Below are 24,204 nucleotides of genomic sequence, written 5' to 3' on the forward strand. Positions count from 1 at the left end.
TCCTGGCTGGAGGATATCCAGCGCTTTCATCCCCAGTCTGACTGTCAGTTCTTTCAGTCAAAGATGCTCAGAATAAAATTATCTAGGGCTGTCTGCATGCAAATACAGTATATCCTACTTAGAAATGCACACTTCTTCAAACTGACACCCACCCAACAAAGAATTGTAATATTTAAATAACTGTTTCCAAGAGCCAGCCTACTATCTATATCAGGGCTGAGAGCTCCTAAAATGAGTACTGAGGCAGGGTGCCTCAACCATGATTAGCCTACATTGCACAAATAAGCACAGAGACCCAGTGGTTTCCTCTCACTTCCTATTGGCTGTGTGAAAGGAAATAAAAAAAAATTCTGACAGGTGTTATAACCTTACTAAGTTTTGCCTATAGTTCTACTCTAACGCGTACACACGGTTAGAATTTCCAACAACAAATGTTCGATGTGAGCTTGTTGATGGAAAATCCGACCGTGTGTATGCTCCATTGGACATTTGCTGTCGGAATTTCCAACAACAAATGTTTGAGAGCTGGTTCTCAAATTTTTCCGACAACAAAAGTTTTTGTCGGAAATTCCGATCGCCTGTAGCCAATTTGACGCACAAAAATCCTACGCATGCTCGAAATCAATTTGACACATGCTCAGAATCATTGAACTTAATTTTTCACAGCTCGTCGTAGTGTTGTACGTGACCGCGTTCTTGACGTTCGGAATTTCCAACAACATTTCTGTGACCGTGTGTATGCAAGACAAGTTTGAGCGAACAATCCGTTGGGAATAAAAACCATGGTTTTGATGTCAGAATGTCCGATCGTGTGTATGCGGCATAAGGAAGCAGGTGACAGTTTATAGGTAATACAGCCCTTCTATTTGCTGGAGACAGCACCACATCATGAGCCACCTTGCCACAGCAACATCACTAGCTCCAGGTAAACAGAGACTGAAAAATGCTTTGGCTAATAAAACAGCTCTATAATTTCACACGGTCCAAATTTCTATCAAATATTTCCTTTAATAAGACCCACATTCTCCCCCACCTATCAGAACGGTTTTATCAAAATGTAACTGTAATTGCTCACGTTCCCCCAGCCAACCAATTGAATTAAAGTTTAGTGCCAACAAAATGCTTTCTATTGCAAGCGTGTATATTCTTGATTACTTTCAGGCAACACAAACAGTGTTTATTTCAAACACTTTTGCTGAATAGAGTCTTGATCACTATCACAAAATTGACAGGCTGTATTTTTGGGACTTCACAAAATACCTTATTCTAAGCAGTACTCAGCCATCATTACATGTAACCAGGGCTTTTTTGCTGTGCGGGATTAGAGATGGGCTGGCTGTTGTTTGAAAAGGTAAAATGCATGGAAGCTTGGAGGGGGTCTGAGGTCAGAGCCGAGGAAAGGTGGAAGTGGCATGTGGACAGCCTGTGAAAGAGAGCTGAGCATGGTACTACACCCCAGCGATCATTTCAAAATATCTTCCTACATACCCAGCGATGTGTTTCAGGGGTTATTCAGACCAGGGCAACAGGAAACACATATGGTGGACATGCCCCAAAGTTAAAAGGCTGTGGATCTGGGTGTATGCTTTGGTCAATACGCTATTTCATTCTAATATAGGCAAGGACCCCTGGGTAGCTTTACTTCATAAGCCTATCCTGGAGTTAGCGAAACGAGAACGTATCTTGGCAACACATGTATTTATGGCTACTAAACAAACCATTGCGAAGGCGTGGAAAACACCTCTCCCCTCTTTCAAGGAGGTGAAGCGATGGGTGCATGGTATGCTGACGAATGAGAAGCTTACGGCGATACTCGCGGATACCAAGGACAAATTTCTCAAGACTTGGCAGCCTTGGTTGGATCAGTTTCCAGCAATGAGCTGCCAAGTCTTGAGAAATGTGTTTCTTTCTTTGTGTGGTTACTGTTTAAACCATGATAGAGACACATTAGTTTGTGGTATATATGTTGCCATTCTTATACCACACAATTACCTGGCCTAGGCGATTGTTCACTGTGAGAGAAAGAGAGCAAAACTATGCACTGTTTGTAGCACACCTCTGACCTTTCTAAATTTTGTGTGTAGCAAACACCTAAACCCTACACCCTGTACATAGTGAACTCCTGAACCCTACACTCTATACATAGTACACCTCTAAAACCTGCGCTTTGTACATTATACACCCCTGAACCCTGCACTCAGTACATAACACACCCCTAAACCCTGCACTCTGTACATAGAACACCCCTAAACCCTGCACTCTGTACATAGCACACCCCTAAACCCTGCACTCTGTACATAGCACACCTCTAAACCCTGCACTCTGTAAAGTAGTACATTCCTGTAATCTGCACTCTGTGTATAGCACACGTCTGAAACCTGCACTCTGTACATAATGTATGCCTGATCTTTAATGCCCCTTTAAGAAACCCCTATTGTGCAATTTGGCCACACCCACCATGCAATGCTGTTTGTTGGAGCAGGACTGCGTGTTGCTGCATGTATTAAAGAAAAAAAGCCCTGCATGTAACTAAATGGATCTGAGGCACCACACACAGATCTAATCATTTGGGTAAAATGCCATTACAATATAATGAAAGAGCTAATGTATTTCAGGGGCAAGGGACCACTCCCTTCATCAGTGCTAGAGCCCCTTTATAATTAATTTATCTGATTTGATAATGGGATAAATTTATATCTGAACAATTCATTCTCAGTGTGGCTCCTCGATCTCGGATCAGTCCAGATATCTTGTTCAATACCACTGCAACTCTCACACCAATAAGACAACCTTTGGATTCCAGTGCTATTGTAGCACCCTCTACTTAGGCAGGTTCTAGAGTGAGGATTTTTCTGGAGAGTAGGAAAATTTAGGCAGGCCTAGCTGGTGGCTAGGTCTGTTTGTTTTAATTCTGGGCTGGGAGTGGCTCAGGGCAGGGCTGGGTGACTCCCCGGTAGCATCACTGTCACCTCCTTTTTCTTTCTAGAAGGTGCTAGTAGAAAAGAAGGAGAGGAGAGTTGGAGCTGCCTGGGATATTTTGAGGAGCATTGACCAATCTCCAACTTGATTTGGCAGGGGGCAGGCCTGTTCAAATACCTAGGGTCAGCCCAGCTGGGGAAGAGTTGTCGGGTGAAACAGCTGGAGTGAGAGAGTGTGGAGGCTGTCTAGGCCCAGGGGGAGCACCCCAGTCTGGGTGGGGGGGGGGGGGTGTGACCCTGGGCTGGGGCTCGGGTGCATCCAGGAGGAGTGAAGAGATTATGTGAGGAGAGGTGCATGAGAGAGCAAAGAGAGGACAGCAGAAGAGAACACTGATAAGAGTCTCAAGGGAGGAAAACTGATCACAGCCAGGAGGGCTGTTGAGTGAAGCACAGTAGGGAGAACTGGGGAGGTACAGCTGAGAGAACTAGGAGATTGCAGTTTGAGATGGGTGCAGAACCAGAAGAGGGGTCTGTGGGAAGGACAGTGGAAAGAGGCCATTGCAGCCATGCTGGCTGGCGGGGCCTGAAGAAAGCTACCTGGGAGTGGTAGCTTTGCAGAGGACGGTTAGCCAGAGGTCACTGTCCACAAAAGCCAGTTCACTGATGCCTGGAGTTAGTGTCAGGCCTAACCATGCGGTGCTAGCTAGTCCAGAGGAGTGACAGTAGGCAGCAAGGGAAGTGCTGGTGGAGTAACAGTCTGAAGCAAGCAAAGTTCTGGAGGAGTGATGTATAAGATGTCTTAAGCAAGCGTTTGTGCTGGAGAGAAGATGGGAGTGTATATACTGGAGTGTATATAGAAGTCCCAAGCAAGTTGCACTGAATTTTCCTGGGCATCCCATAATTCCCCATTCCCTTCCAAGTTCAATCCCCTCAATAAAAACAAAAAACAAAGCTTATGGACTGTTCTTCTATGTCTTTGAGTGACAGAGATGGATATCTGGCTGGGCAGGGTGACACTACGTACTATTCCATTTCTCTCAGGTCATTGCCCCATGTAAAACATCCTAATAAGGTTGCATATTATTGTTCTAGTGATGTCAGTAGGGGGACAGAAAGGTGTCACTCACACTCCAGGTCCAGATCCTCCCCCATCAGGAAGCGGGTAACAGCTTGTAGCTGGTTCAGTTTCCGGTGATCGGGGTCAATGTCCGTAATACAGTAAATCCTGGGGAAGAAGGTGCAGTCACATGACACATTAACTACTGTTGTTGGCAGCACAATATCAACTTGTTCATATTGATAACAAAGCTTGTGATCAGCATTATAAAAACGAAGTAAACAATTAGGGTTGTCCCGATACCACTTTTTTAGGACTGAGTACAAGTACCGATACTTTTTTTTATGTACTCGCCGATACCGAATACCGATACTTTTTTTTAAATGTGTCCCCAAATGCAGCCATGTCCCCCCACATATGCAGCCATGTCCCCCCACATATGCAGCCATGTCCCCCACATATGCAGCCATGTCCCCAAACATATGCAGCCATGTCCCCAAACATATGCAGCCATGTCCCCAAACATATGCAGCCATGTCCCCAAACATATGCAGTCATGTCCCCCACATATGAAGCCATGTCCCCAAACATATGCAGCCATGTCCCCCCACATATGCAGCCATGTCCCCCACATATCCAGCCATGTCCCCCCACATGCAGCCATGTCCCCCACATATCCAGCCATGTCCCCCACATATCCAGCCATGTCCCCCACATATCCAGCCATGTCCCCCACATGCAGCCATGTCCCCCACATATCCAGCCATGTCCCCCCACATGCAGCCATGTCCCCAGGGCTGGACTGGGACAGAAATTTGGCCCTGGACTTCATCCAGACTGGCCCACTTTGACAGGTCTCTCCCATGGCGGCCGGACAACTCCCGCACCCCCCTCCCCGGCCACCCGAGCCCCCACTGGTACTCCGGAAGTACCAGTGGGAAAGCTAGACATTATTTCACCTGGGGCAAATAATCAGTTTGGTGCCCTCTTATGGGACAAGATTAGGCAGAAGTGAGAAACTCCCAGGCTATAGCTGTTGAGTCAGATGTCTGTCCCCTCCCCCCATGCTCCTCTGTAGTCCCCTCTGCTCCTCCGGTCCTCCCCCTGCTTCTTTGTTCCCCCCAGGTGAGCACTGCGGGGAGGGAGATACAGAGGAGCGGAGGGGGGCGGCAGTCCGCTGTCATTGAAGCCGGCCCACTGAGCCATCGGCCCACCCGGAAACTCCCTGTAGTCCCAATGGCCATTCCATCCCTGCATGTCCCCCACATATCCAGCCATGTCCCCCCACATGCAGCCATGTCCCCCACATATCCAGCCATGTCCCCCCACATGCAGCCATGTCCCCCACATATCCAGCCATGTCCCCCCACATGCAGCCATGTCCCCCACATATCCAGCCATGTCCCCCCCCCATATCCAGCCATGTCCCCCCCATATGCAGCCATGTCCCCCCCATATATGCAGCCATGTCCCCCGTACCTAAATGATGATGCCGCCGCCGCCGCCGCGTTAATCACCGCGCGGGGAACAGATTACAGTCAGCTTTCGTTTGAATAGCTGTTTTCCCTGCCACACTGTGTATACACTCCCCCTTGCTCGCGATTGGACAGATCCGTCCAATTACGAGCAAGGGGGAGTGTCTATGCGTGGCGGGGAAACAGCTATTCAAACGAAAGCTGACTGTAATGTTCCCCGCGCGGTGATTAACGCGGCGGCTTTGCGATATACGGCGGCTTCGGCGGCGGGGGGGGGGGGGGTGCTGGGGGGCAAGTATTCTATTTAGGCATCGGGGGTATTTGCGGGAGTACGAGTACTCCCGCAAATACTCGGTATCGGTCCCGATACCGATACTGGTATCGGTATCGGGACAACCCTATAAACAATGAGTGAGAGTTCAAAATAATATAGACTAAAACAAAAAAGGGCAGCCATTAGAAAGCTGGTTCTTAGTTTCTAAGGCCTTGTTCACACGGATGTAAAGTGGTTCTAAAGCCTTAAAAATGTCAACCTTATTGCATTCCCTGTATTAAAAGGTAAAACATGTTTAGATGTTTGTATTGTCCCCCCTCCCTAATACTTACCTGAGCCTTCACTCGACCCAGGACCAGCTCCCAATCATCTCACCACTGTGACAGCCAATCACAATAGTCACATGATCACTTATCCTTCCTGCTCCCAAAATGTTTGCCAGGGCTGGTCCATCCCCAAACCACCAGCACCCTCCTCTCCTGTTAGCAGGGATCTCCTTTAACTAGGCATCTCCTAAGGAGACACCCATGTGCATGCTTCAGACTGGGGTTGCCTGGGAATGGCATGGAAGACCAGGCAGTTGTGACAAGGACAGCAATTACGTGTTTGGGGATGGAAAGAGGAGGCAGGGGTGCAAATGTATTCTAGAAATTTTTTTCCTCAGTTCATTATACTTATATTAAATATTATTAAAGAACATTAATCACTGACTCAAAATGCTGTATTAGTATTGTTTAAATATTTGTATTACTTTAAAAATGTGTGCATATCCTCAGGACATCCCCATAGCTGCAGCTACTATTTCCTGCTTTTCATAACAGCCAGTGGGATGAGGTGGGGGGAGGGGTGATACATCAGCTTCCTTCTGACTGCAGAAGTGAAAGACCATGGGCCAGATCCTCAAAAGAGATACTCCGACTTAAGTGCTGTTCAGTCTGTGTGTAACTTTGGAAACGATCCTCAAAAGGCTTTTTCCAAAGTTACACAGAAGATCCGGCATGTGTAATTGATTTACACTGCCTAATTTTAGGATGCAGTACCGCATCCGCCGCTGGGGGCATTTCGAGTCGAAATGCCGTTGCTAGTATGCAAATTAGCACTTAAGGCGATCCACAAAGCTTTCTAGCTTCTTTTTTGCGCCGTAAGTGTTATTTTGCAAGTGTAAAATTAGGGCTCGTTTTACAAAGTGTAAAGTTAGTCACACCTTGTAAAGGCCCATTGCAGCGACGGCATTTGGTATGCTTTCCCGAGGGAGAACTCCACGTCAATTTGTAAAAAACAAAACCGGCATGGGTTCCCCCCCAGGAGCATACCAGGCCCTTAGGTCTGGTATGGGTTGTAAGGGGACCCCCCCTACGCCGAAAAATTGACGTAGGGGGTCCCCCTACAATCCATACCAGACCCGTATCCAAAGCACGGTACCCGGCCGGCCAGGAAGGGAGTGGGGACGAGCGAGCGCCCCCCCCCCTCCTGAGCCGTGCCAGGCCGCGTGCCCTCAACATGGGGGGGTTGGGTGCTCTGGGGCAGGGGGGCGCACTGCGGGCCCCCCCACCCCAGAGCACCCTGTCCCCATGTTGATGAGGACAGGACCTCTTCCCGACAACCCTTGCCATTGGTTGTCGGGGTCTGCGGGCGGAGGCTTATCGGAATCTGGGAGTCCCCTTTAATAAGGGGGCCCCCAGATACCGGCCCCCCACCCTAAGTGAATGGATATGGGGTACATCGTACCCCTATCCATTCACCTGGAGGCAAAAAGTAAAAGTTAATAAACACACAACACAAGGCTTTTTAAAATAGTTTATTATTCTGCTCCGGACGCCCCCCCTGTCTTCGTTATTAGCTCAATTACCAGGGGGGGCTTCTTCTTCCGCTCTCCGGGGGTCTTCTTCCACTCTCCGGGGGTCTTCCGCTCTCCGGGGGGGCTTCTCCGGACTCCGGGGGGGCTTCTCCGGACTCCGGGGGGCTTCTTCCATCTTCTCCCCTCTTCCGCTCTTGACTCGGCGAACCCCGGTTCTTCTGCAGCTCTCCGGTGCCTTCTTCTTCAGCGCTGGCTGCCTGCTATGTTTGTGTGTTAGCTCGATTTCAAACAGGCAGCCGGCGCGGTCTTCTGTGGCGTCAGGGTCTTCTGGTCTTCTGTTCTTCCGATGTTGTCTCGTCGCCTGTTGTCGCTGTAATGATGGAAGCGCGCCTTGCATCCCATTTATATAGGCATCACCGTCCCATCATGCTCCGGTAGGTACCCACGTGGTGGGTGCACGTGGGTAGGCACCCACCACGTGGGTACCTACCGGAGCATGATGGGACGGTGATGCCTATATAAATGGGATGCAAGGCGCGCTTCCATCATTACAGCGACAACAGGCGACGAGACAACATCGGAAGAACAGAAGACCAGAAGACCCTGACGCCACAGAAGACCGCGCCGGCTGCCTGTTTGAAATCGAGCTAACACACAAACATAGCAGGCAGCCAGCGCTGAAGAAGAAGGCACCGGAGAGCTGCAGAAGAACCGGGGTTCGCCGAGTCAAGAGCGGAAGAGGGGAGAAGATGGAAGAAGCCCCCCGGAGTCCGGAGAAGCCCCCCCGGAGTCCGGAGAAGCCCCCCCGGAGAGCGGAAGACCCCCGGAGAGTGGAAGAAGACCCCCGGAGAGCGGAAGAAGAAGCCCCCCCTGGTAATTGAGCTAATAACGAAGACAGGGGGGGCGTCCGGAGCAGAATAATAAACTATTTTAAAAAGCCTTGTGTTGTGTGTTTATTAACTTTTACTTTTTGCCTCCAGGTGAATGGATAGGGGTACGATGTACCCCATATCCATTCACTTAGGGTGGGGGGCCGGTATCTGGGGGCCCCCTTATTAAAGGGGACTCCCAGATTCCGATAAGCCTCCGCCCGCAGACCCCGACAACCAATGGCAAGGGTTGTCGGGAAGAGGTCCTGTCCTCATCAACATGGGGACAGGGTGCTCTGGGGTGGGGGGGCCCGCAGTGCGCCCCCCTGCCCCAGAGCACCCAACCCCCCCATGTTGAGGGCACGCGGCCTGGCACGGCTCAGGAGGGGGGGGGCGCTCGCTCGTCCCCACTCCCTTCCTGGCCGGCCGGGTACCGTGCTTTGGATACGGGTCTGGTATGGATTGTAGGGGGACCCCCTACGTCAATTTTTCGGCGTGGGGGGGTCTCCTTACAACCCATGCCAGACCTAAGGACCTGGTATGCTCCTGGGGGGGGAACCCATGCCGATTTTTTCTTTGAAAATTGGCATGGAGTTCTCCCTCAGGAATGCATGCCGCTGTCATTTTTTTTTTCCCCGACGCAACTTTAAGCCGTCGCGATCCTCAAAACTCGGCGTAACGTAACTTCGCGCATGCGCAGTACGGCCGACGCGCATGCGCAGTACGGCCGGCGCGGGAGCGCGCCTCATTTAAATGGGACTCGCCCCATTTGAATAGGAACGCCTTGCGCCGGCGGAATTTTAGTTACACAGCCTGAATTTTCTAGATAAGTGCTTTGTGGATCAGGCACTTAGGTAGAAACTTTAAGCCAGTGTAACTTAAATTGGATTTTTTAAGTTACGTCAGGTTTTTGTGGATCTGGCCCCATGTTCTTGGAACCCTTTAGATGTGCATATTCTAGGGAGGGAGCTGGCCACTGCTTGATTGCATTCCATCAGACAATGCTTGTTTGCAGCAATGCCAGGGATGTGCTCTTTCATTCAGGTTTGTCATTTGGTATCACTAATGCCCTGTATACACGATCGGAAACTGATGGAATTTTGCGTCGGAATTCCGTTCAAGCTGTCTTGCATACACACTGTCAGACCAAATCCTGACCGTCCAAAACGCGGTGACGTAAAAGACTACGACGAGTCGAGAAAAATGAAGTTCAATGCTTCTGAGAATGCATCGACTTGATTCTGAGCATGCATGTTTTTTTCTCTGTTGGAGTTCCACACAGACGATCGGAATTTCCGATCGGATAGAAAAGAGTCCCATGGGGCCCACACGCGGTTGGAATATCCAATGAAAAAATTCCGTCTGACTTTTTTTCATCAGAATTTCCGATCGTGTGTACAAGGCATTACACTCTCTGATCTCAGGGCATTGGAATGAGTGGCTACAAAGGAAGGATTTTGGATCAACAGAATACATTTTTGTGAAAATAAACAAAATAACTGCATTTGGTGAACTTTGGAACCAAGGTATTTATTGGGACTAAATATACACAAGATTTTGAAGAAACAACTTGAAGCAGTAATTTTTGCTTTTGACTTAAGTTATACTTTAATTACATTAAGGCAGAGTAACAGGTTCCCTTTATAACAGGCACAGTAGGCATGCAGTGGCCAGTTGCTGGGTCAGAGTTTTGTCTCATGAGGACATGGTTTGAATTTGGCTGAGCCCCATGTTGCCCTATGTAAACTGCAACTTTTTCAGGAAGTCAGAACTTACGGAGGAGTTTGAGGTGGTCCTGTGCCAGATTGAGGTGGTGGGCATAGGCGTGCATACAGGGTGTGCCAGGTGTGCCTGGGCACACCCTAATCCCCTTGTTCGCATTAGAATTATCACTGTGTGTCGGTGGGGAGATGGGAATGATCTCCCACTGAGCAGCTCTGCTTATTCATTCTAAATCTTAAGGCAGGGAGATAATGTGCCAGCAGGGCAAAGTGCCACAAGGAAGATTGTGTGTGTGTATATATATATATATATATATATATATATATATATATATAAATATATATATATATATATATATATATATATAAATATATATATATATATATATATATATATATATATATATATATATATATATGCACACACAGGCATGTGTTTGAGCTTTGGTGTGCACACCCTAACGCAATAGGCTGCATACACCTATGGTGGTGGGGATCAACATAGATGGTAAGTACAGGATTTTATTTCTAATGTGCCTGGTAAAAAATGTAAGCGGTTGTTACTCCAACACTTCATATTCCTGATATGTGGCTACTGTATCATGTATGAGAAAGTATCCTGTTCTCTTTGTATTGCTTCCTTTATGTGAAATCCCTGGTGATCCTGCTAGTCCCTCTGCTTTCCCATTAAAATGTGACCACACTAAGCAGAACACACTGTGGTCAGTTCTCTAGCTGCGCTGGGAACTCCATGTACACTCCTCCAAGTAATCAGACTTGTCCCAACATTCCCCGCTGCACAGCCATTCACTGGGAAGCTCAGTGTGCTGCTGCTTCTCCTGCCCCAGCTCTTATGCAGCTGAGAACAGAGGGAATGTGTTAATTTATTATTTATTATTTTTTTTTTTTTATACAAAAATATTTTGTCTTTCATTTTATTTTAAACTAAATTGATTGTTTTCCAAAGTGATCATTTACAATCACTTTAACCTGCTATTTATTTTTTATTTAAAAGTATTTTATTATAATGGATTTATCTGTTTAATATATGTATACATCTTTGTCTTACAAATAAACATTCAAAACATGACAAAGAAGTCCCACTTTGGGTTAGCAGGTAAGTACATGCTTTTATTTCTCATGTGCTCGGCACCTTTATTTTTTTTTCCAGGTAAAACCTTTTTAAAATTATGTTCTGAATTTGTTTTATCTGTTCACTCTATGTATAAATCTTCATCTTATCAATAAACATGCATGCTTTGATGTTCTGTTTTTCTAGCTAAAACCTCAAATGGAACTGCCTAGCAAGGATGGAGTACTGCAGTCAGTTGCATGTGAAAATTGCATTTTGAACTATTAAAGTGGAGTTCCACCCATTTTTTTATGTTTGTCTGTGCTGCATGCTCTAATCTCATAGTGTTCAGAATGGACAATTTTTATTTAATTTGTTGCTTGTAAATACCTTTATTTTGTAGTCCTTCATTACTTCCTCCTCCTTATTTGCCTAGGCTATTTGCAAGGGTTTCTGGGATAGGCATCATGTTTCCCAGTAGTCCTTGCAAACCTGACTGAAACCTATTACATTGCTTGTGCACTGAGCATGTGCGAGATATGAAAAGCTGAAATCCAGGAAGTCATACAGTCTGGCTTCATGATGCCCACACTTAAGATGGCCACGGTCTATTTCTAGATTATAAACTATTTAAATGCTGTAACAACCTAACAAAACAGACCTTAGTTTACAGACTAACTTTACTAGAATACATTAAGCTTGTGTATTACAGGGGTATTTATATTTAAAAAGTGAAATTGTGGGTGGAACTCCCCTTTAAGGGCTGTAAGTAGGCAAGTGGACAAAAGATAGATTTTTTTTTTTTCTAAAGAGCCTATAGCTCCACCTTCTGGATATATAGTAGACTGCAATAGTTCAAACTGCATTTCCTTTAAGTTGATATTGAAGCAGTGTCACCCTGTGCGAAATCTCCACTCACCATTCATTGGCCAGAGTCAGGTCAGGGTGGAGGAGGTCATGAAGTCCTAAAAGATAAAAAAAACAGCGAGATGAAGAGAAACATAGAATACAAAAAAATGTTGTCTGAAGTTGGCATTAACACTCTATGGAGCTTGCTCTTCTCAATAACTCCTTGAGGCCTTGTTTCTACTTTCCAGCAGCACTCTATTTCCTCCTGGTATTACCACATTCTGGGGTAGATTCAAAGAGCAATTGCGTCTGCGTAACCATAGTTACGCAGCGCAATTGCTTACCTGCGCCGGCGTTACGAATGCTCCTTATTCAGGAACCTCGTTACGCCGACTGCAGCCTAAGAAATGACTGGCATAAGGCTCCTTATGCTGTCATATCTTAGGCTGCATTCTTACGCAGGCCGCTAGGTGGCGTTCCCGTTGTGGTCAGCGTATAGTATGCAAATTGCATACTAACGCAGATTCACAACCCTACGCGAGCCCTGCGTACGCAGTTTACGTCGTTTGCGTACGTCAGTTTTTGCGTAAGGCTGCCCCTGCTATTAGCAGGGGCAGCCAATGCTACGTATACCCGTCGTTCCCACGTCGCAAAATTTGAAATTTACGTAGTTTGCGTAAGTGAATCGTGAATGGCGCTGGACGCCATTCACGTTCACTTTGAAGCAAATGACGTCCTTGCGACGTCATTTACCGCAATGCACGTCGGGAAAGTTTCCCGACGGAGCATGCGCACTATGCTCGGCGCGGGAACGCGCCTAATTTAAATGATCCACGTTCCCTACGGGATCATTTAAATTGCGCGCGCTTACGCCGGCCATTTTGCCGGAGCGCCCACGCAATTTACGGAGCTACTGCTCCGTGAACCGAGGGTAGCGCAGATAATTTGCGGGGGTGCAGGGCAAAAACGATGCCCTGCGCCTACGTAAAAACTGCGCAAATCTAACTGAATCTACCCCACTCTGTTTAGTATTTGCTGTTTTAGAGTTGTGCCATTCTCACTTTTTTAGATGCGTCAGACATAAGCTGTAGCAGCGCCCTCACCCCTAATTTTCACCAATACAAACACAGAAGTGTTATGGTAGAAAAAGAGCATGTGGCTCATCAAGTCTGCCCTTTCTTGTTTTTGTCTGAGTTGCACTGCAAAAAAAAAAAAAGTAGCATGACCAAAACAGTGGGGTAGATTCAGTTAGATTTGCGCATTTTTTACGTAGGCGCAGGGCACCGTTTTTGCCCTGCGCCCCCGCAAATTATCTGCGCTACCCTCGATTCACGGAGCAGTAGCTCCGTAAATTGTGTGGGCGCTCCGGCAAAATGCCCGGCGTAAGCGCGCGCAATTTAAATGATCCCGTAGGGGGCGTGGATCATTTAAATTAGGCGCGTTCCCGCGCCGAGCGTAGTGCGCATGCTCCGTCGGGAAACTTTCCCGACGTGCATTGCGGTAAATGACGTCGCAAGGACGTCATTTGCTTCAAAGTGAACGTGAATGGCGTCAATCGCCATTCACGGTTCGCTTACGCAAACGACGTAAATTTCAAATTTCGCGACGCGGGAACGGCGGGTATACGTAGCATTGGCTGCCCCTGCTAATAGCAGGGGCAGCCTTATGCAAAAACCGACGTACGCAAACGACGTAAACTGCGTACGCAGGGCTCGCGTAGGGTTGTGAATCGGCGTTAGTATGCAATTTGCATACTATACGCTGACCACAACGGGAACGACACCTAGCGGCCTGCGTAAGAATGCAGCCTAAGATATGACGGCATAAGGAGCCTTATGCCAGTCATTTCTTAGGCTGCAGTCGGCGTAACGAGGTTCCTGAATAAGGAGCATTCGTAACACCGGCGCAGGTAAGCAATTGCGCTGCGTAACTATGGTTACGCAGACGCAATTGCTCTTTGAATCTACCCCATTGTCTGCTGATGTGAATTACGGTCAATTTATTTTAAATTGATGGCTAATGCAAAATGCCTAGATGCACATAAAATGCAGTGTGTTCTAGTGTTAATGAGCCCTGATTGTTGACCGACGTGTTACCTCTGCTTGAAGTCCTTTCCCAAGCATCTACTACTCTTTCAGTAAAACAATTCTGTCTAAGATCATTTTTTAACTTTACTCCTGCTAGTTTGTGGTCACATCCTTGATCTTAGCTTCATATTGAAAATACTGTCCTCCTGAACTTTAATTCACATTCTTCATGTGTTTAAAGGTTTCAGTCATGCCCCCCCCCTTTCCCCTTCTTTTCATAAGACTGTACTGTACATACTAAGTTCCTGCAGTCTCTCCGAATTTCATCACTCTTAGAACTTTAACCTAGAAGGTTCACCAATTTTTTGCCATCTCTGGGCTCATTTTATCTTATCAATATATCTATTTATAGTATAGTAATTAAGGTTTCCAGGACTGGACATAGTATTCTAAATGAGGTCTAAATAAAGATCTGTGTTGGGAAATTAGGGCCTTCTTCCTTCTGGTGGGGATCACTCTAGTGATAACTAAAGGTCTTTATAGGGGAACCAGGACCTCCTTCCTCTTGCTGGTGATCCCTCTAGTCATAACTCAAAATCTATATATGAAAATCAGGACTTCCTTCCTCCTGGGGATCCCTCCTAGTGATAACAAAAGGTCTATAGAAGGCAATCAGGACCATCTTCCTCCTGCTGGTGATCACTCTGGTCATAACTAAAGATCTATAATTGGGATTCAGGACCGCTTTCCTCCTGCTGGGGATTTCTCTAGTGATAACAACAGATCTATATAAGAGATTTAGGACCCCCTTGCTTCTGCTGATGATCCCTCTAGTGATAACTAAAAGGTATATATGGGGGAATCAGGATCTTCTGCTGGGGATTCTCTAGTGCAGTGGCTGTCAATGTATGAGCTAAAGGGGGTCTCAAATGAGGCCCCTGACATCAAAGGGTTTCACATAATGTTCAATATGTATGTAATGCTTGAGAGGACGGCCAGAAACTGCAGACCTAATAGAGGTAATGAGGGTCATGAAGTGTTGACATGCTACATTTCGGACTGGGGATATCCTGCAGCAGACAATACGAAACTGGGAACATGTTACATGAGGATAGTAGAGAGCAATACTATTGCCCTAATCAATGATCCCACTACAGACTGCTGAGGTCCGCACATCAAATACCAAACAGCCGCATGTGGCCCTTGGGTCTTAGGGTAGGCACCAGGGCTCTAGTGATAACTAAAGACCTATATAATAGAATCGAGACCTCCTTCCTTCTGCTTTTGATCCCTCCAGTGATGAAATGACAAAACATTCTACAGCACAGAGTTGTGACACGGAAGGACCAGAACATGCTCAAGGGAAACTACAATTGGGGGAAACTCTGCTCTGTGGCAACCATTATCAAATGAAAAGTTGTACTTACAGTAAGTATAACTGTACACAGATGTTTAACCATTCCAGCACTCACACCTATACACCCTTTATGGGCTACATTAACTTGATTCAAATTTCTGGCACATGAGTATTGCTTCAGTAATAACTTTGTCATTACTTTTAATACTGAAGAAATACTTATATTCCCCAAAGCTTTGTTTTGGCAATATTGTCTTGCAAAAAATAATAATTTGTATGCAATTTACAGGCAAAAATAAAATTATGCAAAAAAAATCACATTCTTAAAGCGCATGTTCCCCCTACATAATTTTTTTTTTTAATGTGTTTGTAAGTCGAGCCATTCATGTTTTATTGCTTCAATTCCATGTGATCCTGACCCATGATCGTTGATCCATGCAGGCATGGACAGGTTGTGTGGCAGCTCCTTGCCACATAGATTTACAGGATGTTGTGCGACGCATTGCGTGGCTGTAACTCCGTGGCCAGTTAAGCGCCCCGCCCAGCCCTGGAAGCAACGAACACAGATGGGGGAAGGTATTTCCCCACAATGTGTGACATAACTACCTGCTCGCCCACTTTGTAAACTGACAAGACCAAGTTGTGCAGAAGAGCAAGCATAAGAAAGGTTATGCGGTCACATGACCGTCTAATAATATTAAAGTGGTTGTAAACCCACATTTTTTACTTTTACCTGCAGGTAAGCCTATAATAAGGCTTACCTGTAGGTATAAAGAATATCTCCTAAACCTGTACGGTTTAGGAGATATTCCCCCCTGCAATGCGCCGCTGATTGCAGCGGCGCATGTGCAGCGGGGATCCTCGGCTAAAGGACCGGCAGCCCCCGGACCTTGCCGAATTGACGTCTCCCACGCGCATGCCAATCACAGCGCTGGAGCGGCGATACCCGGAAGACACGCCAAGTCAAGATGACATCTCGCTCGGCGTGGACCAGGTAAGTTCCTCTCACCTCGTTCCGAGGTAAGTATTTCATAATGAGCTAATATGCGGTGCATACTAGCTCATTAGGGCTTTTGCCTTTCAGGTGAAAAAAATAAAAAATAAATAATCGCGGGTATACAACCGCTTTAATAAAAAGTTTATATTTTGAAACAACTAAATGCAATCATGGTAAACAAATACTACTTCAGGCATAACTTTGTGCTTTTCTTGTATTGAAAGAAAGGAGCAAGTTTGTTAGGTCTGTCTAGGAAGCAAGCAATTTTTAAAAAGTTAAATAGGGTTTAAAAAAATGAAACTATGTTACGGTTCTAAACATGTAGAAGTAAATAAAACACACCACAAAATGTTTTATATTATGGACTTCTTACCCTCCTCCAGAGACGTGTTTCCAATAAGGATGTATTCACCATGACCTCGAGTCAGAACAACGCCAAGACTGTAAAGGGAGCAAATCTGGATCATTTAGGTTTTCTTTATCGGTTTTGCATACATTGACTGAAAGTGGAATCCACAAAATTTGGAGCACCCATGAACAACAGTTTATATATTCTCACCTAAAAGGAGTGTCACTGATGGCTGTGTAAAAGTAGTCACAGGTCATAAACAGGACACGCTTCTGTAAAGACAGGACACAAGTGGCATATATTGAAATGATGCATTTCGAAGACTTCTATATTGAGAGGTGACACCATTGCTCCTCTCTGCCACTGGCAAAACTCAGCATTTTCTGTTATCATGCTGTTTATACAGACACAGGTGCAACAACCATTCCCACACACTGTATTATACGGTAACTAGTAGTTTTGCCAGTAGGTGGTAGTGTTGTGAAATGCTTTTATAATGTAATCATCTTTCTACTGGAACAATGTGGTTATGATGGAATTTTCTGTCTCTGAATTCCTATTTTCCAATAAAACAAAAAGGGCTCAGCCATGTGTCCAGCGCCATCTTGACCGGAAAGATCTGCCACAGCTTTCCAACAAACTCTTTGTCCAGCCATAAAGAATTTGTCCTGGCTGATGCTAGGAGATTGTAAAATTGCAGAACAAGCAGCATTGCTATGTGTGGAGGCATGGCCTGTAAACAGTTCCTTGTCCACACCAAAGAACAAGCATCAGAAAGAGTTTGGATCCACTTACCCCCTTATCAACTGTCACTTTTACATCCATAGTGAGCGTTCCTGTCTCTCCATTTATCATGGCTGTTCGGAGCTGTGTGAGAGACAAAACCAAAAATAGGCCAATATTAAAAATGTAGGTCACACCAGAATGCAGCTAGCAACCCTGGCCTCAGGTAAGAATCAGTACATCTGTGCAATGCATGCATTTTTTTTCACTTTTAAATTCCTTTAAAAAAAATTGCAAGAACAGAAACATACCTGTTGATCTTCCTGAAATCCACTGTGCTCCTAATGTCCTGTATGGACTGACAGCACATTGCCTCAGCTGCACTAAAATCACAGGCAGTGATGGGAGTCCAGCATGCTGGACTACAGAATCCTGGTTCCTCTCAAAATGCTTACATAATTTTTTTTCAGCAAAACAATACTACTGCTGTCATGACTAAAGACATGCTGGTAAGTTAATTGGCTCCCGTCTAAATTGGCCTAGTAAAGTGCGTCGGGACCCTTCAGGGTAAGACTGCGCTATATCAAGATACCTCTCAACTCAACTCAACTCATGAGCCTGCCCACACCCTGTATGTTGGGAGTTCAGGGGGTATTCAGATGTCAAAAGAAAGTGAGCTATGAGCAGCTACCCCTGCAAAATTCTTTACAGGTCTGGTGTGGTGGTGGCATCACAGAATAATAAAAGTTGTTTCTCGCTACAAGAATGAATTAAAAGACAAACTATGCTGGGTGGGTCATACCTATACTAAATTCCTTTCATATGTTGTTTATAAACTCAAACTTAAAGTACACTTTGCACAACGTGAGCGCAAGACCAGGAAATTATCAATATTTAAAGCTGAACTCAATTAATTATGAATTTATTCATAAATCTAAAATCCACTTAAATCTTTAAAGCGGAGTTCCAGTAGTTTTTGTGTTTATTAATAGACAGCAGCTACAAAAAGTGTAGCTGCTGACTTTTAATAAAAACACTCACCTGTCCCAGGATCCAGTGATGCAGCTGTCCGAACATTGATTCTCTCTCTCTCACCTCTTCTCGGGGCCGGCATTGCAAGTGTGGGGCACCCGGCTGTAACAGCTTGCAGCTTCACTGCCGGGTGCACACTACACATGCACTGTCAAAACTAGGTACCCCCCCCCCCAAAAAATGACATTCCAAATGTGACATGTAAGGGGGTGAGGAGTCCTTGAAGCAGAACTTCCACTTTTGGGTGGAACTCCGCTTTAAATCCACTTTGTGTGCACCGAATGCAACAGTTACTTTGTCACTGTGCTGCACATAACATTTAAACACACATAATTATTTTATTTCAATCTTTGTGGTTTTATCACTTACATTCTCATCTCGATCCTCCCACTCTACCTCAGACAGATCCACACTGTTGTAGTTCGGCTTTGGCCTCAGTTTTTTTCCCTCCTTATACTGGAAGATAAATATATTGACAGGTATGGGTGCTTTATTCAAATCTAACACTAAAGTTTAGGTACAGGCAACATGAGAAAAGGCATCAGTAAGCTACCAATACTATCCAGCATACACTACAACTGCGCTAAAAACAGAATGTGCACTTGGTGCCACTGAGATGACATCCTGTGATCATTTAGATCCAATGTATTAAAAGATAACACTGTCATTAAGACATGGGATGAATTTACTGCCAAAGCTGCAATAAGGTCACATAACTTCTGAGGGCCAATGCAGTGAATTCTGTCTGATTTGATATCATTCAAAATCAATGTAATGAATACTGATAGTGGGATGGTGTTAAAAGCCTTTTCTCCCCACTATGCTGGATAAAAAAAAATGATAAACAGAAGATATTTTGATAAATTCTTGAATTCTCAGTTGGACAAGCACAGGTACTTACCAGTGGCCGTAAATCAGGGTGCGACAGTATGTAGCCATTGTTTGTGTTCAGAAAGGCATAACCATGGACTCCAAGCTAAAAAAAATATAAAAAAAGAAGAAAAATTTCTTAAATCATTACCACTCAAGAGAAGTTTTACTGTGTATTTTTAAAGCGAATATTTGTAATAAGCCCCATATGGGGAGATGACAGTTCCACTTTCAAATTAAAGTGAACAAAGTGCAAACTGATCCAGAGATGCCATTAATCATACCACCACAAGGTGGTGCTGCAGACACGATGTAAGAAATGAATAGTCAGTAGAAGTTCAAGATTTCAGGTAGGAGCTCACCTTGTACCTGGGCGCCAACTTCAACAGTTCCCGTAGGGGGACATCTGACCCGATAACCCCTAAAAGGATCCCCTCCGATCTCTGCAAGAATGAAAGACGCCTGGTCATTAATCAAAGTATCATTAACCACTTCCATACAGGGCACGTATACACCTTCCCGCCCAAGCCAATTTTCAGCTTTCAGCACTGTCGCACTTTGAATGGCAATTGCGCGGTCATGCTACACTGTACCCAAACAAAACTGGCGTCCTTTTTTCCCCACAAATAGAGCTTTCTTTTGGTGGTATTTGATCACCTCTGCGATTTTTTTTTTGTGCGCAACAACTAAAAAAAGACTGAAAATGTTGAAAAAAAATATGTTTTTATTTTTTTCTGTTAATTTTTTTGTAAATAAGTACGTTTTCTTTCAATTACGGGCACTGATATGGCGGCACTGATGGGCACCGATGAGATGGCACTGATGGGCATCGATGAGGTAGTACTGACGGGCACAGATGTGGTGGTACTGATTGGCGGCGCTTGTATGCGGCACTGATGGGCACACATAGGCGGCACTGATGGGCACACACAGGGCGGAACTGATGGGCACTCATGGGCGGCACTGATGGGCACTCATGGGCGGCAATGATGGGCACTCATGGGCGGCACTGATGGGCACTGATGGGCGGCACTGGGCACTTATAGGCGGCACAGATGGGCACTCATGGGCGGCACTTATGGGTGGCACTGATGGCTACTTATGGGTGGCACAGATGGGCACTGATAGGTGGGCACTGGGCATGGATGGGCACTGTGGGGTGGCACTGATGGACACTGTAGGGTGGCACTGATGGACAATGTGGGGTGGCACTGATGGACACTGGGGCGGCACTGATTTAGCTATGTTGCCAGTCAGTGCCCATTTGTGGGCACTGATTGGCATCTTTTTTTTTTTAATGCTTTTTTTTTTTTTTTTTGACAGACTTTTTTTTTTTTTTTTTTACAGACTTTTTTTTTTTTTTTTTGCCCACCCTGGTGGTCCAGGGTGGGCATCCCTGGTGGTCCATGTGGTGATCCGAGGGGGGGCTGCGCTGATAAACAATCAGCGCGAACCCCCCCTGTCAGGAGAGCCGCAGATCGGCTCTCCTCTACTCGCGTCTGTCAGACGCGAGTGAGGAAGAGCCGACAACGGCTTTTCCTGTTTACACCGTGAACAGCCGTGATTCGACACGGCTGATCACGTGGTAAAGAGTCTCCGTGAGAGACTCTTTACCAAGATCGGTGTTGCGGGGTGTCAGACTGACACCCCGCAACAACGATCGCCGCGATGCGCGCCCCCGGGGGCGCGCAGCGGCTCAGAATCTTGAGGACGTCATATGACGTCCGGTCAGGATCAGACAACCACTTTGCCGCCGTCAATATGTCATTGGCGGGCGGCAAGTGGTTAAAGAATAATGGCTCATGACAATTGTAACAATGTTAAGAGCAACAGTGATAATAATAATTATATCTATACTAAAAAATAAACTATTCAGCTTGTTAAGTTTACTACAGGTTTATTTTAGTTTTTATTCAGCACAAATGTTATAATATGTACAAAAATGAAAGCGGTATTAAACCCAAAAATTTAATATATTGCAGCTTACAAATCAGAAGTGCTGCATTCGTTTTATTTTTGTTCCCCTCTATTTTCACCTGCTGATTTGGCCAGTAACACCCTTTGTATTGGAGTGTCTACACTCTGGACGAAGGAGAACAGGAGCACCTTTGGAGAGCAGCAATGTTAATCTAGCACGAGGGGCTACTACATTTCAATGCACTAACAAATTGAAGCCAAACTCCACTTCACACTTTTAAGCAGTTACAACAACAGCTTCCTTTTGGGATAGAGGTTTTACATAAATAAATAAAAGCTGATCATTCTAAGCACCTCTGTCTGGGTTAAAGGTTTTGTCCCTCTAAGCTGCAAGAGAACTTATTCTTCTGAAAAAAAAAAAAAACGAAAAAAAAAACAGACTTACTGGCCACAACAAAAGGTGTAAAAGAGAGATGAAAAACCTAAAAAAGAAAATGAATGCAGCCATCACATCTAAGATTTAGTAAGCTGCAAAACAACAAATGTTTTCCCTTGGGTTTAATACTGCTATAAGGAATAATCTTCGCCATTTTGGTGGTGATGGGAAGGCTCAATGTGTTTTTGCAATCGGTCTTTGCTAAAATATTGCCAACTATACAACACACACACCTAGGCATAATCAATCATTTTTTATGTATAAGACCGATAGGTTTTCTTCTGTCATAAAACTTCTCAGCAAATTAAAAAATAAAATGACTAATACCACTTTAAAGCAGAACTAAGGTCTAAAATGAAAAATTAATGAACAGACAGGCTCTTTGCTGCAATAAAATAAAACTTCCCTGCATGTTTGCAGCCTCCTTTAAAATGTACAGTAAGCAGTGCACACGCAGCTCATGTGCCAGTCCACTGGATGAATGAACGCCTACACATGGAGGCATATAAAACCAGTCACCCCCTCTGTGACTAATAGATAGATTCATGCATTGCATGAATCTATCCCTGGCCCCCGCTGTCACCTCCTATTTAGGCGTCCGGCCCCCTTTCAGCCGCCGGGCGCCAGAATTCTAGCGGTGGGTGTGTTTTTTGAAGCACCTGATTGGAGCCATGGGCTCTAATAGGCTTCAAAAAGGTGGACTTGGAGCGCAGAGCATTGCGCTCGCAGTCCACCCAGATGTGTTAGAAAAGCAAATAAATGTTTGCTTTTCTAACACTGAACCGCCTCTCCGCCAATCAAGTAGCATGGGTCTAATACCCGTCAGCTGATTGGCTGAAGGCACAGGCACCCCGATTGGACGCCTATCAGAACAGAAGAAGAGAGGGGGAAGGATGAAGGACACAGGAGCCGTCCCAAAGCTTGCTGCCGTCTCGCGCTGCCTGACCCGCCACTAAGATGGGGTAAGTGCTGGGCAGACAGCGGCCCAGGGTCACAGTGGCAGCATTTGATGGGCATGAATGGCAGCATTTGATGGGCACGAGTGGCAGCATATGATGGGCATGAGTGGCAGCATATGATGGGCACAAGTGGCAGCATATGATGGGCATGAGTGGCAGCATATGATGGGGCACGAGTGGCTGCATATGATAGGGCACAAGTGGCTGCATATGATAGGGCACAAGTCGCTGCATATGATAGGGCACAAGTCGCTGCATTTGACTGGCACAAGTGGCTGCAACTGATGCAACTGATGGGCACAAGTGGCTGCAATTGATGGGCACAATGGCTGCATTTGATGGGAACAATGCCTGTAACTGATGGCACAGTGGCTCCATTTGATGGGCACAATTGCTGAATTTGATGGGCACAGTAAGGCTGCAATTGATGTTTTTTATCCAGCCGCCACTGGATAAAACAGTCCACATATATGGACAGTGGGGCTGTTCATTGAAACAACAAGATTGTATTTATTTTCCCAATGCAGGTAAGAGGGTGACTGGCTTCTTAATTTTTACTGTAAACTTCATACATCCAGCCGAAAACACCCAAGGTCACATGACCACACAGCAACTTACCGTCTCATTCTTCTTGCTGAAAACCGGCATGGCTACTGTGGTCATGAGCAGCAGACTCTGGGCCTGAGAGGCGAAGAGCTGAAAGGAAACAGTGAAATGAAGGCAGATAGATAATTAGGTTTTTGTCAAGAAAAATATAACAACATCTGATTGACTTTGTCTACAGCAGTCACAATGTTTGTTTTGTTCACTTGCAATGTGACCTTGGTAGAAAATTTGACTACTCCAGGAAGAGACAGTTCACTAACATACTGTAGGTCCGATCCCCCTTGTATGTCATAGTTCTCACCTCATCTAGGAATGTCTAATTATTCTCTGTGCTGGCCCAGCTCCTCCATCCCTACCCTCACCTCCCTATATAACTTTTTATGTAGGGGAAGGAGTGAAGTGGAATACTATAGAGTGTCACTCTGAGTCTGTTGGGGCTACATAACATCAAAGATGATGGCACCCAGCAGCAGTCTGGGGCCTTTTTAATATCTACACAAGGCATGCTTTCACAGGTAATAGCATACCTCGGGGATATGCAATTAGCAGACCTCCAGATGTTGCAGAACTACAAATCCCATGAGGCATAGCAAGACTCTGACAGCCACAAGCATAACACTCAGAGGCAGAAGCATGATGGGACTTGTAGTTTTGCAACAGCTGGAGGTCCGCTAATTGCATATCCCTGGCATACCTTATGTTAAATGCACATATAATCCTATGGGAATATTTTTCCTGTAATGAACAGTCTGGTGACAGGGTATCTTTAAATATATTCCCCAGTAGTCACAAAGGATACAAGTCCTCTTTAAGTTCATTAATTACCTTTGCAAACCCAGTTATTACCTAGTAGCAGTGACATCATCACCATGCTACTATACATAGACTGTGCAGAGAG

The 24,204-nt window shown here is 45.6% G+C and overlaps 1 protein-coding gene across 5 annotated transcripts in view; it reads right to left on the reverse strand.

Moving 5' to 3' along the window:
- Positions 1–24,204, reverse strand: part of CACNA2D4 (calcium voltage-gated channel auxiliary subunit alpha2delta 4) — a 355,329-nt gene that overhangs the window by 216,976 nt on the left and 114,149 nt on the right. For all 5 annotated transcript variants that reach the window (XM_040345311.1, XM_040345314.1, XM_040345313.1 and 2 more), the window contains 9 exons: positions 23,319–23,396; positions 19,751–19,831; positions 19,420–19,494; positions 18,888–18,974; positions 17,559–17,630; positions 16,974–17,035; positions 16,788–16,855; positions 12,104–12,149; positions 4,046–4,143 (listed from right to left, as the gene is read on the reverse strand). In XM_040345311.1, coding sequence (XP_040201245.1) covers positions 4,046–4,143; positions 12,104–12,149; positions 16,788–16,855; positions 16,974–17,035; positions 17,559–17,630; positions 18,888–18,974; positions 19,420–19,494; positions 19,751–19,831; positions 23,319–23,396 — 667 coding nt within the window. The remainder of the gene's footprint in view (positions 1–4,045; positions 4,144–12,103; positions 12,150–16,787; positions 16,856–16,973; positions 17,036–17,558; positions 17,631–18,887; positions 18,975–19,419; positions 19,495–19,750; positions 19,832–23,318; positions 23,397–24,204) is intronic.

This window comes from Rana temporaria, chromosome 3, assembly GCF_905171775.1.
Source record: "Rana temporaria chromosome 3, aRanTem1.1, whole genome shotgun sequence".
NCBI classification, from domain to species: Eukaryota; Metazoa; Chordata; class Amphibia; order Anura; family Ranidae; genus Rana; species Rana temporaria.